This window comes from Sminthopsis crassicaudata, chromosome 1, assembly GCF_048593235.1.
Source record: "Sminthopsis crassicaudata isolate SCR6 chromosome 1, ASM4859323v1, whole genome shotgun sequence".
NCBI classification, from domain to species: domain Eukaryota; kingdom Metazoa; phylum Chordata; class Mammalia; order Dasyuromorphia; family Dasyuridae; genus Sminthopsis; species Sminthopsis crassicaudata.
This window is the reverse complement of record NC_133617.1, coordinates 352,170,326-352,183,389: the sequence shown is the minus strand read 5'-3', so window position 1 is coordinate 352,183,389 and position 13,064 is coordinate 352,170,326. Positions and strand designations below refer to the sequence as shown.

General features: G+C 35.8%; 1 protein-coding gene across 3 annotated transcripts in view; it reads left to right on the top strand.

Annotated features, from left to right (window-relative positions):
• Positions 1–12,606: 12,606 nt before the first annotated feature.
• The window catches only part of INO80C (INO80 complex subunit C), a 55,309-nt gene continuing 54,851 nt past the window's right edge, over positions 12,607–13,064 (top strand). Inside the window, exon 1 of one of the 3 annotated variants that reach the window (XM_074279213.1) lies at positions 12,607–12,867. In XM_074279213.1, the coding sequence (XP_074135314.1) occupies positions 12,703–12,867 (165 nt within the window). In that variant the 5' untranslated portion in view covers positions 12,607–12,702. The remainder of the gene's footprint in view (positions 12,868–13,064) is intronic. The other 2 variants (XM_074279214.1, XM_074279215.1) reach the window with 2 other exon arrangements.

The following is a 13,064-nucleotide window of genomic DNA, read 5'->3' as shown; positions in this document are numbered from 1 at the left end:
ATTATTGATATGATCCTATAAGCAATATAATATGATCCTATAAGTAAAATACCTTTGATAAAACATAGTCTTTACTTATGAGAAAATAATTTCAAAATATGAGAATAAAAAGAGTTTTTCTTAACATGATTAAAAAAACATTTGTTTGAAATAAAGAGAATATTACATATCATGGAGAAACAGATATGAAATTAAATTTCCATATTTTAACAGCTTTAAATTCATATGGTTTTTAAAGTGCTAGCTATACCAATAAAAATGAAGAAAAATTAAAGGAGTAATTATAAATAATAAACAGGTAAAAATTTCTATTTGTATATAATTATATTATTAGAGTATACAAGGAATCTTATTAAAAATTAATTGAGATAATAAACAACTTTATCAAAGCATAAGAAAAAGCCATGAAATTATATATATATATATATATATATATATATATATATATATATATATATTACTAATGGAGGACAAAAAAGAATTGGTGGAGGAAAAAAACTACTTATAGTAACAGCAAAAAACCTAGAATATTTGGCCATTAATTCAGCAAAATACATAGAAGATATTTATAAAGATAATTTACAAATAGTCTTTGGTGAAAACAAAAAAAGAACAACTAGAGGGACAACAGATGGTTGTGACAGTACAGTATTAGTAAAATGTCAATATTTTCAAAATTAACTTATATGTACATTGCAATATCAAAAGTAAATGAAAGTCTTAAAGAAGGGAAAGGAACCTGTATGTGCAAAAATGTTTGTGGCAGCCCTTTTTGTAGTGGCTAGAAACTGGAAATTGAATGGATGACCATCAGTTGGAGAATGGCTGAATAAATTGTGGTATATGAATGTTATGGAATATTATTGTTCTGTAAGAAATGACCAGCAGGAAGATTTCACAAAGGCCTGGAGAGACTTACATGAACTGATGCTGAGTGAAATGAGCAAGACCAGGAGGTCATTATATACTTCAACAACAATGCTATATGATGATCAATTCTGATGGACATGGCTCTCTTCAACAATGAGTTGAACCAAATCAGTTCCCTTTGTTTAATAATTAATAGAACCAGCTACACCCAGTGAAAGAACTATGAGAAATGAGTGTGAACCACTACATAGCATTCCCAATCCCTCTGGTTTTGTCTACTTGCATTTTTTATTTCCTCCACAGGTTAAATGTACATTATTTCAAAGTCTGATTCTTCTTGTGTAGCAAAATAACTATGGATATGTATACATATATAGTATCTAACATATACTTTAATATATTTAACATATATTGGTCTACCTGCCATCTGGGGGAGGGAGTGGGGGAAGGAGGGGAAAAGTTGGAACAGAAGGTTTTGCAAGGGTCAATGCTGAAAAATTATCCATGCATATATCTTATAAATAAAAAGCTATTATAATAATAATAAAAAGTAAATTAAAGAAGGCTTGCCCTATCATGTTTCAAAACATATTATAAAACAACATTTTCTAAAACTATTTGACTCTGGATAAGAAAAGAGAAAACAAATTAGTGGAATAGAATAGGTGGCATAAATAGAATCAAATAACCAAGAGAGCAAGATTAATCTTTGACATGTTCATTCACATTAAGTAGAACTCAATAAAATTATTGGAGAAATCAGAGATTAGCAAAGCAAAAAAATGAATGAAAATTTTCTTCCTTTTACCATCCAACAATATCAAATTTCAACAGGATCAGTGAGTTACTTTGAGAATTCTCTAACAAGGACTAGCCCATGGAGCAAATGCTCTCATTTCAAGGGGAGAGATAAGTGTTCCGGTTTAGAGCTAAGGGACTTGCCTTTGGAAAGACAGGTAACATCACATGTTGCATTGTGACCATGCCTTCATGATCTGGATCCTTGCTAAAGCACATTTGCAATGAGAGGCTCCTACTTAGACTTTACTGAGGACTGAGTCAAAGATGATTTATTGAGCAGGTAGAGTCACTCATTCTTAAAAGGAGAAATAGCTTCTATTCTTTTTTTTTCCTCCCCTACTTAAAAAACAAATTGGTCCTCTGAATTCTGATAGTTTTCTCTTAGACTTCTACCAAGATGGAATGGAAAGGATATTTCCCTTTCCTTCCCACTCCCCAGAAGTAAATAGCTATTCAAAAAATAGCAGTTAGAATTTTTACATGTAACTCATGTGTGGCAATATGTTGTATCCTACTTATTCCTATTGTGCATCTTTCTACTGTGTTTATGTATTATCTATAATTCTGATTCTTTTGAAAAAGTGGTGCTCCATGATTTGTACATTAACCAAATATGTAACCAAATGTACCAAATAACATTATTTGGTAAATTTTGATATTAAGATATTTGATATTTTTAAAAGTGAGCTTTGAAGTCAGGGGATAGATTAAGAACATTAAAAGAGTTATGCAATTTCCTAAATGTCCAAATTAGCCTAAGACTGAACTTTAACTTTTAGTTGTCTTTTCTTCCCTCCCCCCTCAATATTCTTCTTCTTCTTTTTTTAGATAATAGCCTTTTATTTTCAAAATAATTGCAAAGATAGCTTTCAGTGTTCGCCATTGCAAAATCTTATGTTCCAAATTTTTCTTCCTCCTTTCCCTCCACCCCCTCCCCTAGAAAGTAAGTAATCCAATATAGGTTAAACATGTACAATTCTTCAAAACATATTTCCTCATTCTCATCAAGAAAAATTAGATCATAAAGGAAAAAAATGAGAAAAAAAAAGCAAGCAAACAATAAAAAAGGTGAAAATTCTATGTTATGATCCACATTTAGTCTCCAGAGTCCTCTTTCTGTACACAGCTCTCTCTATCACAAGTCTGTTGGAATTGGCCTCATTGTTGAAATTAGGTGTCTTTTCTACCTAATGGTTCTTTTCCTGAATACAGGAAACTGAACAGTGATCCTGAGACTAATGTTCCTAACCTGAGAGGACCAGTTTATCATTGATCAATGGGAGATTCTCCCTATAACTGTATCAGAAATAGGAAGAGTCATGTGTATTTGACTGACCAGTTAAGACAATATACAATTGAGAGTGAACTTCTTGTTCGGTGGGTGTATTCAAAGACATTTCATTGGTCAATCTTTTTTTTTTTTTTTCTGTCAGCCTGTATTCCATGAGAATGACAATGATGTAAAGGGAGCAGCCTTGGTTAGCAATGCTCAATTTGAGGCTAACATGTGTCCCATGATTATGGTCTTATATAGGTAGGTGTGTGCCCTCCAGGTGTAAAATTTTTGTAAATTTTTTGTAAAATATTTGTATTTTTATTCTTTCTATATTTTTGAAGTAAATATCACATTATAAAAGGAAAAAAAGAATACTTATTCATCTACCTCACAAATCTCCCAAGAGTCATTACTTCTAAGGAGAATATAATAGGAGTTATGGGTTACTGTTCCTGTTTCATGTTTTAAATATTTGCCACTGTGTGTTTATGAGTCTTTCATATTTTAAACATTACTTTTATAGTGGAAATAAATAGCTATCCTATATTATATCTGATAATTTTCTACTTTGTACTTTGAATAACTTTCCTATAAGGGACCTATCTTATTAATCCCTATTGTGGGGTACCAATTTTACTCAAACATGAGCCAAATCTAAGCTTTATTAAATCAATTTCCCCAAGATTCTAGCATAGGGGCTTAATGAGTCAGACAGAGAGTGTAAGTAAAGAATGATCTCCCTTTAGAAATCTCAGATGATGCTATCTTCTCATTAAGGGCCCCTGGTACAATATGGATTCATAATTTCATCAGTGTGGCTACTTCCTGCATTAGCATAGATTATCATTGATCTATTTCTCTTCATCTTGTTTAATTCTTGCCTTTGACTTTCAATAAACCTCCATGGATAATCCACTCTATTGATTTAAAGCCTCCTTCTGGGTCTTTTAATATTTCATGGACATCAGCACAACACTGAAATTGTCCATCTAGTATCCCTTATTCTCACTATGTTACAGACACACCTTTTCCAGTCATACCTGTCCTTTGGAGATGTCTTTTACATCATTTTTTACATGTAACTCCTGGGTGGCAATATGTTGTACCCTACTTATTCCTATTGTGCACTTTCCACTGTGTTTTTTGTATTATCTATAATTCTGATTCTTTTGGAAAAGTGGTGCTCCATGATTTGTAAAAGTATAACATTATTTGGTAAATTTTGATATTAAAAAAATTGGGCTTTGAAGTCAGGGGACAGATTGAGAGCATTAAAAGAGCTATGCAATTTCCTAAATGTATTTCAGCCTGCTTTATTCTTCCTAGTAAACTCTGGACCAAGTCAGCTGCCAAAGCTTGCTGTTTCTACCTTCCCAATATCTCTCACACCTGATCTCTTCTCTCCACTCACACAGCTGCCACCTTAGTTCAGACCCTTAACATTTCCCCCCTACAGCAACAGCTTCCTAATTGGTATCCCTGCCTCAAGCCTCTCACCACTCTATTCTACACACTGATGCCAAAATAATTTTCCTTAAGTGTGGATCTAATCATTTAACTCCTCTATTTAACCAATCCAGTGACTTACTATTGCCTCCAGAGTAAAATACAAATTTCTCTATTTAGCTTTTAAATCCCTACACAAGCTGGCACCAACCTACCTTTCTATTCTAACTGAATGTATGTATGTATTTGTTGACTTTACATTGTGTATATATATATATATATATATATATATATATATATATATATATATATATATATATATATATATATATATATATGTACTTGTTGCCTCCCTGATTAGGATGCAAGTTCCTTGTATCAGCAATTATTTCATTCTTTATACTTGCACCTCTAAAGTTTAGCACAATGCAAGGCACAGAGAAAGCATTTATAAATATCTGTTGAAGAATGGATTAATTGGGCCCACTTCATTATTTATCTGCAGTGCCTGTGAAAGACATGATCTGATGGATTCATTTAACAGGCTATCCATTCAGCTTTATCTCATAATATTTCAATACTCCAGCAGATTGTTAGTCTCATTTCTCAGATATTCCTTCCATTGATATAATTAGCCATCCCATTGGATAGCCAACATACCTTCCCATTCCATGAGAACCTTGTTCACTTTCTCTCATATATTGATCACTGCAAGAAGACACCCAATATGCTAGTTGTCATGGAGATGCCAGTGAAGCACAAGGGCTATCTTTCTTGCTCTCATTAGACTTTTTGATCATATAATTCTTTACTTCTTTTTTTTTTTAATATGTTGTAAACTGCTCACACTTGCTATATTCTTCTCCCTTGCTCTTTGTGTGATCATCAACTTCAATTTGTCGATCATATAATAAGTATTTGCCCTAAGCAATGGGAATACAAAGAAAGGCAAAAAGTCAGTCCCTGCTCTCAAGGAACTCAAAGACTAATGGGAGTGTGTAGGACAACATATTTACAACTCTGTACAAATATATGAGAATAAAATGGAATAATGGAGGGAAGGTATTAGCAATTAAAGGGGATCTTATGGAACATGAGGTTTTATTTGAGACTTGAAGAAACTAGGGTAACCAAAAGGAGGAAATAAAGAGGAACAGAGTTTAAGGTATGAGGGATAATAGCCAGTGAAAATGTTTAGAGTCTGGAGGTAGAGAATATTGTTTAGGGAATAGTAAAGAAGCCAGTGTCACTGAATCTCTCAATATCTTTGTTGGAGGTAAGGGAGGTATGATATAAGAAAAGGGCTAAAATCTACTTAACTGCTAAAGGATATTCTATTTGAGATAAATTCTGATGGGCATGGCTCTTTTCAAGAGCAAGGTGATTCAGGCCAGTTCCAATGATCTTGTGATGGAGAGAGCTATCTGCATCCAGAGAGAGAAGACTGTGGGGACTGAGTATAGATCACAACAAAGTATTTTCACTTCTGTTGTTATTGTTTGCTTGCATTTTGTTGTCTTTCTCATTTTTTTCCGTTTTTGATCTGATTTTTCTTGTGTAGCATGATAATTGTGGAAATATGTATAGAAGAATTGCACATGTTTAACATATTGGATTACTTGCCATCTAGGGGAGGGAGTAGGGGGAACAAAGGGAGAAAAAAATTTTGGAACTCAAGGTTTTGCAAGGGTGAATGTTGAAAACTATCCATGCATATGTTTTAAAAATTAAAAAGCTTTATTTTTTTAAAAAGGATATTATATTTGAGCCTGGAGGTAACAGGAGACCACTGAAATTTATTGAATATGACAGTGACATGGTCAGGAAGATCACTTTGACAGCTCATGGATGATGACTGGAATGAGAAGAGACTCAGGAAAGTAGCCCAATCAGCAGGCTATTTAAATAGTTCTGATGGGAGGGGGTAAGGCCCCATACCAAGGCAGTAGCAGTGTCAGAGGAAAAGGAGAGAATAAGATGTATATGAGATATTTAAAAGGTAAAGTTGACAGAACTAGGAAACAAACTGAATGTCTGGGATAAGAGAGAGTAACAAGTCAAGGCTGACACCTCAGTTGCAAGCCTGAGTGATTGGGAGGATGATGAAATTCTTGATTAGTAATAGGGAAGTTTGAAAGACAAGGATTTTGAAAAAGTTAATAAATTCAGTCCTTGGCATATTGAATTTAAGATAGCCATGATACATCCAGTTTGAGAAGGCTGAGAAGCAGTTGGCCATTCAAGTCTGAAAGTCAGGAGAGAATTAGGGCTAGATAAGTCCATAGGAAAATCATTAGCATAGGAATAATGATTGAAATCATAGGAGACGACTATATCAGCCAGTGAAATAGTACAGAGGAATAAGAGAAGATTGCCCAGGACAGTACCTCAGTGATATTTACCTTTAACAGGGAATGATCTCATTGAAGAGCCAGCATTGAAAACTGAAGAAGGGTCAGACAAAAGAACTAAATAAGAAACTTAACTGAAACATGAGAGAAAAAGGTATCAAGGAGAATAGAGTGATTGACAGTGTCAAAGTCTGCAGAGAGGTCAACAAAGATAAAAACTAGAAAAAGACATATTTGTCGATTGAGATCTTTGGTAACTTTGGAATGAACAGTTTTGTGTGAATGGTGAGTTTAGAAGCCAGATTGTGAAAAAGACTGAGGAAAGAAAGTCAAGGCAGCCTTCTCAAGGAGTTTAGCCACAAAAAAGAGAAGATATGTGAGATAATAACAAATGGGGATTGACAAATCAAGTGAAGGTTTTTTGAAGTTGGAGAGACATAATTTTGTTTGTAGGTAGGAGGGAAGCAGCCACTAGAGAGGAAAGATGGAAGATAAGAGAGACTATGGGAATAATGGAGAGGATAATCTTTTTTTCCCCAATAACTCACATCCACAAATCACCAAAGGAATAGTGATATTAAAAAGATGACTCTGTTCAAAGAGAAACTTGGGGTCATTACACAAACTTTGTGATTTTTCAAAAGCAAGTTAGCCCTTTTGCCTCCTCTTGCTCAATTTTGGATCCAACTCCTCGACACTACAAATATCTGTCTAAAAGTGTTAGGTTCTTACTAAGTGTTAAGTTGGTAGTTAACAATAAACAATAACAATAAAACAATAACAATAAAAGTGACAACAGGACACTACATAAGAGATAAATATTAATGGATGATTCCTGTAGTTTGTCTATCCAATTAGACAAAATGCATTTTTTTTTTTTTTTTTAACCTTCTTAGTTTTTCTTAAGCGGTAACTCTTTGGAATACTTATAAATCTCATTTTCAAGGCTCTGCATTATCCTGGGAGCTGATTCAATCAGAACAATGTTATGTGCAAATAGGAGCCCTGGGAAGGATCCTTCATCTATAGGGAACCACTAAACTTGAACTCTGTTTTAGATCTTGTCAGAGCTAAAGCTCTAAGCTCTAGATGACTTTATACCTTCATGTTTTCCTCAATTGAAATTGATAATCAAAAGCTTTTGAAACAACTTTATCTTTATTATATCTTTCAAGAAACTTGTATAATCCAGTATCTCCTTCAGAGCAGGAATAATTAATTCATTTATTAATAAATATGATCTTTGTTCCTCAAATATCTAGTATAGTTCTTAGAACATAGTAGAATCTTAAGAAAGGTTTATTGGTTAAATGATTGGCATATACAAAAGGAGACATCTTATTGGATAAATGCCTTTAAAGAGGTATTTTGCTCATTTTGAATGAAGTTTTCTTGTAATTAATGTAAGTACAGAGGAATTTTGTATCTTCTATCTCTTTGTGTCAGTTGTCATACCATCTATTTACATTTTTTGTTTCTTTTTTTAAAATTATACATTATAATTTTTTTAGCATTCATTTTTGAAGTTCCAATTTTTTTCTTTTTCCCTCCATTTCCTACCCCACCCCCCAAGACAGCAAGCAATCTGATATAGGTAATAGATATGCAATCATGTAAACGTATTCCCTCATTAGTCATGTTGTAAAAGATCCAATAAGACAAAAGGGAAAAATCACTAAAAACAAACAAACAAAAAGGTGAAAATAGAATTCTTTGATCTGCATTCAGACCCTCATTCTTTCTCTTGATGTAGATAAGCTGATCTCTTTTGCAGAATTGTGATACTTATTGAAAAGTTCTTATAGTCTTTTGAAGCTTGATTTAATCAATGCATTTTTATCTACGAATAGGAACATCTAGAGAATCATACGATTTAAAGGAAATCTCATAGCTGCACTTTACACAAGACCTCTTCCTTGACAGTGAACATGTTTATGGAACATTTTATGTGTAGTTTCAAATTAATAATCAGAGGAAAGCTGGCCATGATTGCATCTATCAAGGAATCTTGGAATTGTTTTAACTTGCAAAGCCAAAATGTCATTTTATAAATGACTATAAACATGAGAAGTTTTATTATTAAAACTTCAAATTTGCTACTTGCTACACTATCTAACCAGAAACATATGAAAAAGTTTCCATATCTGATTTGAATTATAGGACCAGAATTGTTGATCTTTTAACCTGTCACCAGTTACTAAGCTGTCTCCTTGGGATAAGGTAGTGGTGGAAGTTCATTCAGTCATGGGGAATGCTATAAGTAAATGTCGGTACATCAAGAATACAAAGTCTATTCAGGAGGCCTGGAGTAATCAGTTTGATTGTAGCACAGAATATTCAGAGGGCCTAATATGAAACAAAGCTTGACATATAAGGCGGCACTAGATTGTGGAATGCCAAGTCAAGGAGTTGGAGCTTTATTTAGGGGCCTACAGGAAGAAATTAGCATTTTTTTAGTAGAGCAGTGACTCAAGCAAATATATACGTGAGAAGTATTATCTTGACAATAGTATGAAGAATAGATTTGAGTATGAAAAGTGAGAAGGCTTTAGTGGGAATAGAGACCAAAAAGATTGACGTCAAAGTGGACAGAACTTGTTCATTAATGGAATAAAAAAATCAAGGAAGAAGAAAGCATCAAAGAAAACACCAGGCTTTGAAAGGAGGAGAAAGAGTGAATGGAAGCGTCATATACAAAAATACCAAAGTCAGAAGGATAAGAATGTTTAGGGTAAAACATAAAAAGAACTGTTTTGGATACATTGAGTTTGAGGCCCTGAAAGAACATACAGGTAGTGTTTTCTAGGCAGTTGAATAGGGTCTAGAATTCGCAAAAGGTCAAGGTGAAAGAGGAATATTTGGGAGTCATACCCATAAAGATGATAGCTGAAACAGTGAATGAGATTGCTAAAGGAGAGAGTGAAGAAAAGACCAAGGACAGATATAGCCTTTGTTATCCATTTAAAGTAGTTTGACTGGATAATAATGAAAAAGTGTTCAAACATTGGCACTTATTTTTTGTGCATACACTAGTAACTTGATATTTTTGAGTGTAGCTGAGAACCACTAAACTTGAATTCTGTTTTAGATCTTGTGAGATCTAAAACTCTAAGCTCTAGATGACTTTACACCTTCATGTTTTCCTCAATTGAAGTTGATAATCAAAAGTTTTTGAAACAACTTTATCGTTGTTATATCTTTCAAGAAACTTGTATAATCCAGTGCCTCCTTCAGAGCAGGAATAGTTAATTCAGCTACTTAGCTTTCTGGTATTAAAAAGAACAGAATTATCCTTTTAAAAAATTCATAGATATTTGCATTTATACAATAAATTCTAATAAATTATTGCTGTTGTTGCATGTTAAAGCCAACTTTTAGCCTGCTTTTCTTATATTTAAATGATATTTTAAAAATTATCTTATGTTTTTACTTTACTTTTATGATCCAAAGAATGGGAGGCAGTTTTTTCTTTCTAGCTCCTTCTCCACCATAGAGTAATTCCAAAAAAAGTTTGAACACAATTTAGTTAGGGCTCCTGTCTAGGATCTCCCCAAAATGTGGGTAACAGGATCTTTTCTAGGAAAGTTATTCAATGCACAATATCAAACAATATGAATATCAGGCATAAGATAGCAGTTTATTTCTTCCACCATAAATAATGCTTAAGACACACAAAAAAAGAACTCAAAGCATACATGAAGAATGCAGTAACATGAACATTTCAAATGACCACTTATAGTCATTAAACTTTCTTAGGAGGTAAAAATGACCTGTGGACATGCTAAATGGATATTTAGGATATTTTGCACTCATCTCAGATCTGCTCTGTGTATGCATCTCAAAAGGTCATCTCTTGGTCAGTCAAAATATAACCTGAGACTTTATTGAGTTGATCAGCAATAGAATGATTGATTTGGGGATTTTAATTTTCTCTGGGAAGCCTAAGTAAATCACCAACAGATGGGTAGCTGAGTTGAAAGGGTTCAAGTCAGAACTATGGAACTTTCAACCCACAGATTGTTAAGGCAGGAAAAGACTTATATGCTAAATTTAGATATTCAAAAACAGAGGAAGGCTCACTGAGACAAATACATATTCTCACTATCCTGCTTGTAGTTACCATTGCAGGTGGGGAAAAAAGAGGGAGAGAAGTTCCCTTCCTCTTCTTGACAGAAGTCCAAAGCAGAAAAGAACTCTTTGTATAGCTCACAAAACAGGTGGTTCTTCCTGCTTCCTGCTTCCTGTTGAAGTCCAGTGATCTTCAACATGACTTTCGGACTAGGGAACTAATGGGCATTAGCTATTTCAGATCTTCAAGGAGCATATCCTTCAGCAAGGGCCACTTGATCATAGTTTAGGCTCTGATTGGCTCAAAGTGAATGAAAATAGCAATTTTTTTTTTTTTTTTGCCAGAAACTGAGGGTCTTCTCCTCCCAGGTAGATAGATGTTTTTGACCAAGTAAAGAAGGCTATTCTTGTTCTCAATCACTGACTGGGTGATTGCCTCAGTCAAAGGAGATCTTTTAGAGACCTTAAAAAAAGGCCAAGGTCTCCCACTGCATGCTAGACCATCTGCAGTTGTCCTAATCCATATTTTGCCCTTGGACCCAGATGGCTCTGTAGGGGAAAGTGGGGCAGCTGACTTTGCACAGCCCTCTCTCATTTAAATCCAATTCACTTGCATGTCATAGCATCACCTTCCTGATGTCATGATGCTCTTCCAGAACTAGAGACAAACAAGAGTAAATCCCAAGAAAAGCAGCATTAACTAGAAGTTCTATTACCAAAAGTGTCATAAATATTTTGACATATAGTGAGCTTTTTAAATTTTTCTTGATTGTCCTTGGAGAGAGGTCTATGGCAAGCAGTGGTATTTCTGGGTCAAAGGCCATGTACATTTCACTTTTACAAATCAAGTTTGCTTTTTAATATACTTGATGCAATTGTCATAATTGTTTCTATTTTTCCTAGTAGAAGACTTTAATGGAAAATGTATCCTTCCCCGTTTTTAAGAAGTAATTGAAGCTGGAGCTACAAACCACGGCAGACAGTTATCAAGGTGTCCTAGTCCATTTCTGTCAGTGGTAAAGAAATGATAATGAGGACTGTTTAGCCTGGGGAAACGAGGATAGAGGCTGACAATCTGAAGAGTGACTAGAAGGGGGCTAGTCTTGTTACTTGTGGCTTTCCCCAGCTTTTCTCATGTTCACCATAGGGAAAAAAGTGGGGGTGGGAAGCGGCGTCCGTGGGAGCTGTGTGAAATGTTTTCATTTTATATTATTTTCTGGAAAGAGTAACTATTTATCAAGAGTAACAGCTGTAGTCAAAAACATCATCATCACCATCATCACACACTGACACACCTAAAGAAGTCAATGCGGGCCCTGCCCATATTAAGTGTTCAGACACAAATAAGATTAACAATAAGAGGTATCCCGGGACTTTTAAAGACATTCATCTCCAATGTGAGCCCACGGAGCACGTAGGGAAAATGTCTTACACGTTTTGTAGGGGGAAGGGAGGATTGTTTTTAAATATAAATTTTTTAAGCCAACAAATTCCCCCTGGTTTTTAAAAACTCTAATAGTGGAAGCAGATTCACCCATGTAATTCCTAGGAAACATTAAGGGAATGGTTTGCAATAAAGCATTTATTAAGCGCCCACCAAAACCTTAGCCAGGGACTACGCTACGCCAAAACAATTAACACCGGAGGGGAGCGCGATCCAGGCTCCTTCGCTGTCAGCGCTCAAGCCTCGCTTGCTCAGTCCACGATCCCGGACGCATCCGGCCTTCCGGGTTTTGTCTGCGGCCAGAAGGACTACGCAAGCACGTTCCAATCCAGCCCGGGTTTTACCCGGCTTGGCGGAAGCGGCCTCGCACGCCTGAGACCCGGGGGAGGGGGCGAGTGGGAAAAGAGGGAGGGGAGGGGAGGGGAGGGGCCGAGGACGGGAGAGTGATGGCCGCGCAACTCCCTATAGTGGCCGCTACGGCCGCCACTCCAGCGACGGCGAGAAACAGCAAGAAAAGGCCAGCCAGCCCAGCGAACAACGGCAGCGGCGGCGGCGGCGGCGGCTACAGCAGCAGCAAGAAGAAGAAAGTGGGGGCTGCCGGCTTCCCCCAGGTACCGGCTCCGCGGAGCTCCGCGCATGCGTACGAGTGAGGGCGAGAGGGGGAAGGGAACGCCTCCTTGGAGCGGCGTTGTGCGCATGCGCTCATGAAGTGGGACCGCGTGTAAAAGGGGGCTGGCTCTTAGTTTACCTGGGGAAGTTGTCCTTTTGCCCCCCTCCCCCACTCCACGAGAAACTAAGCCAAAACCAG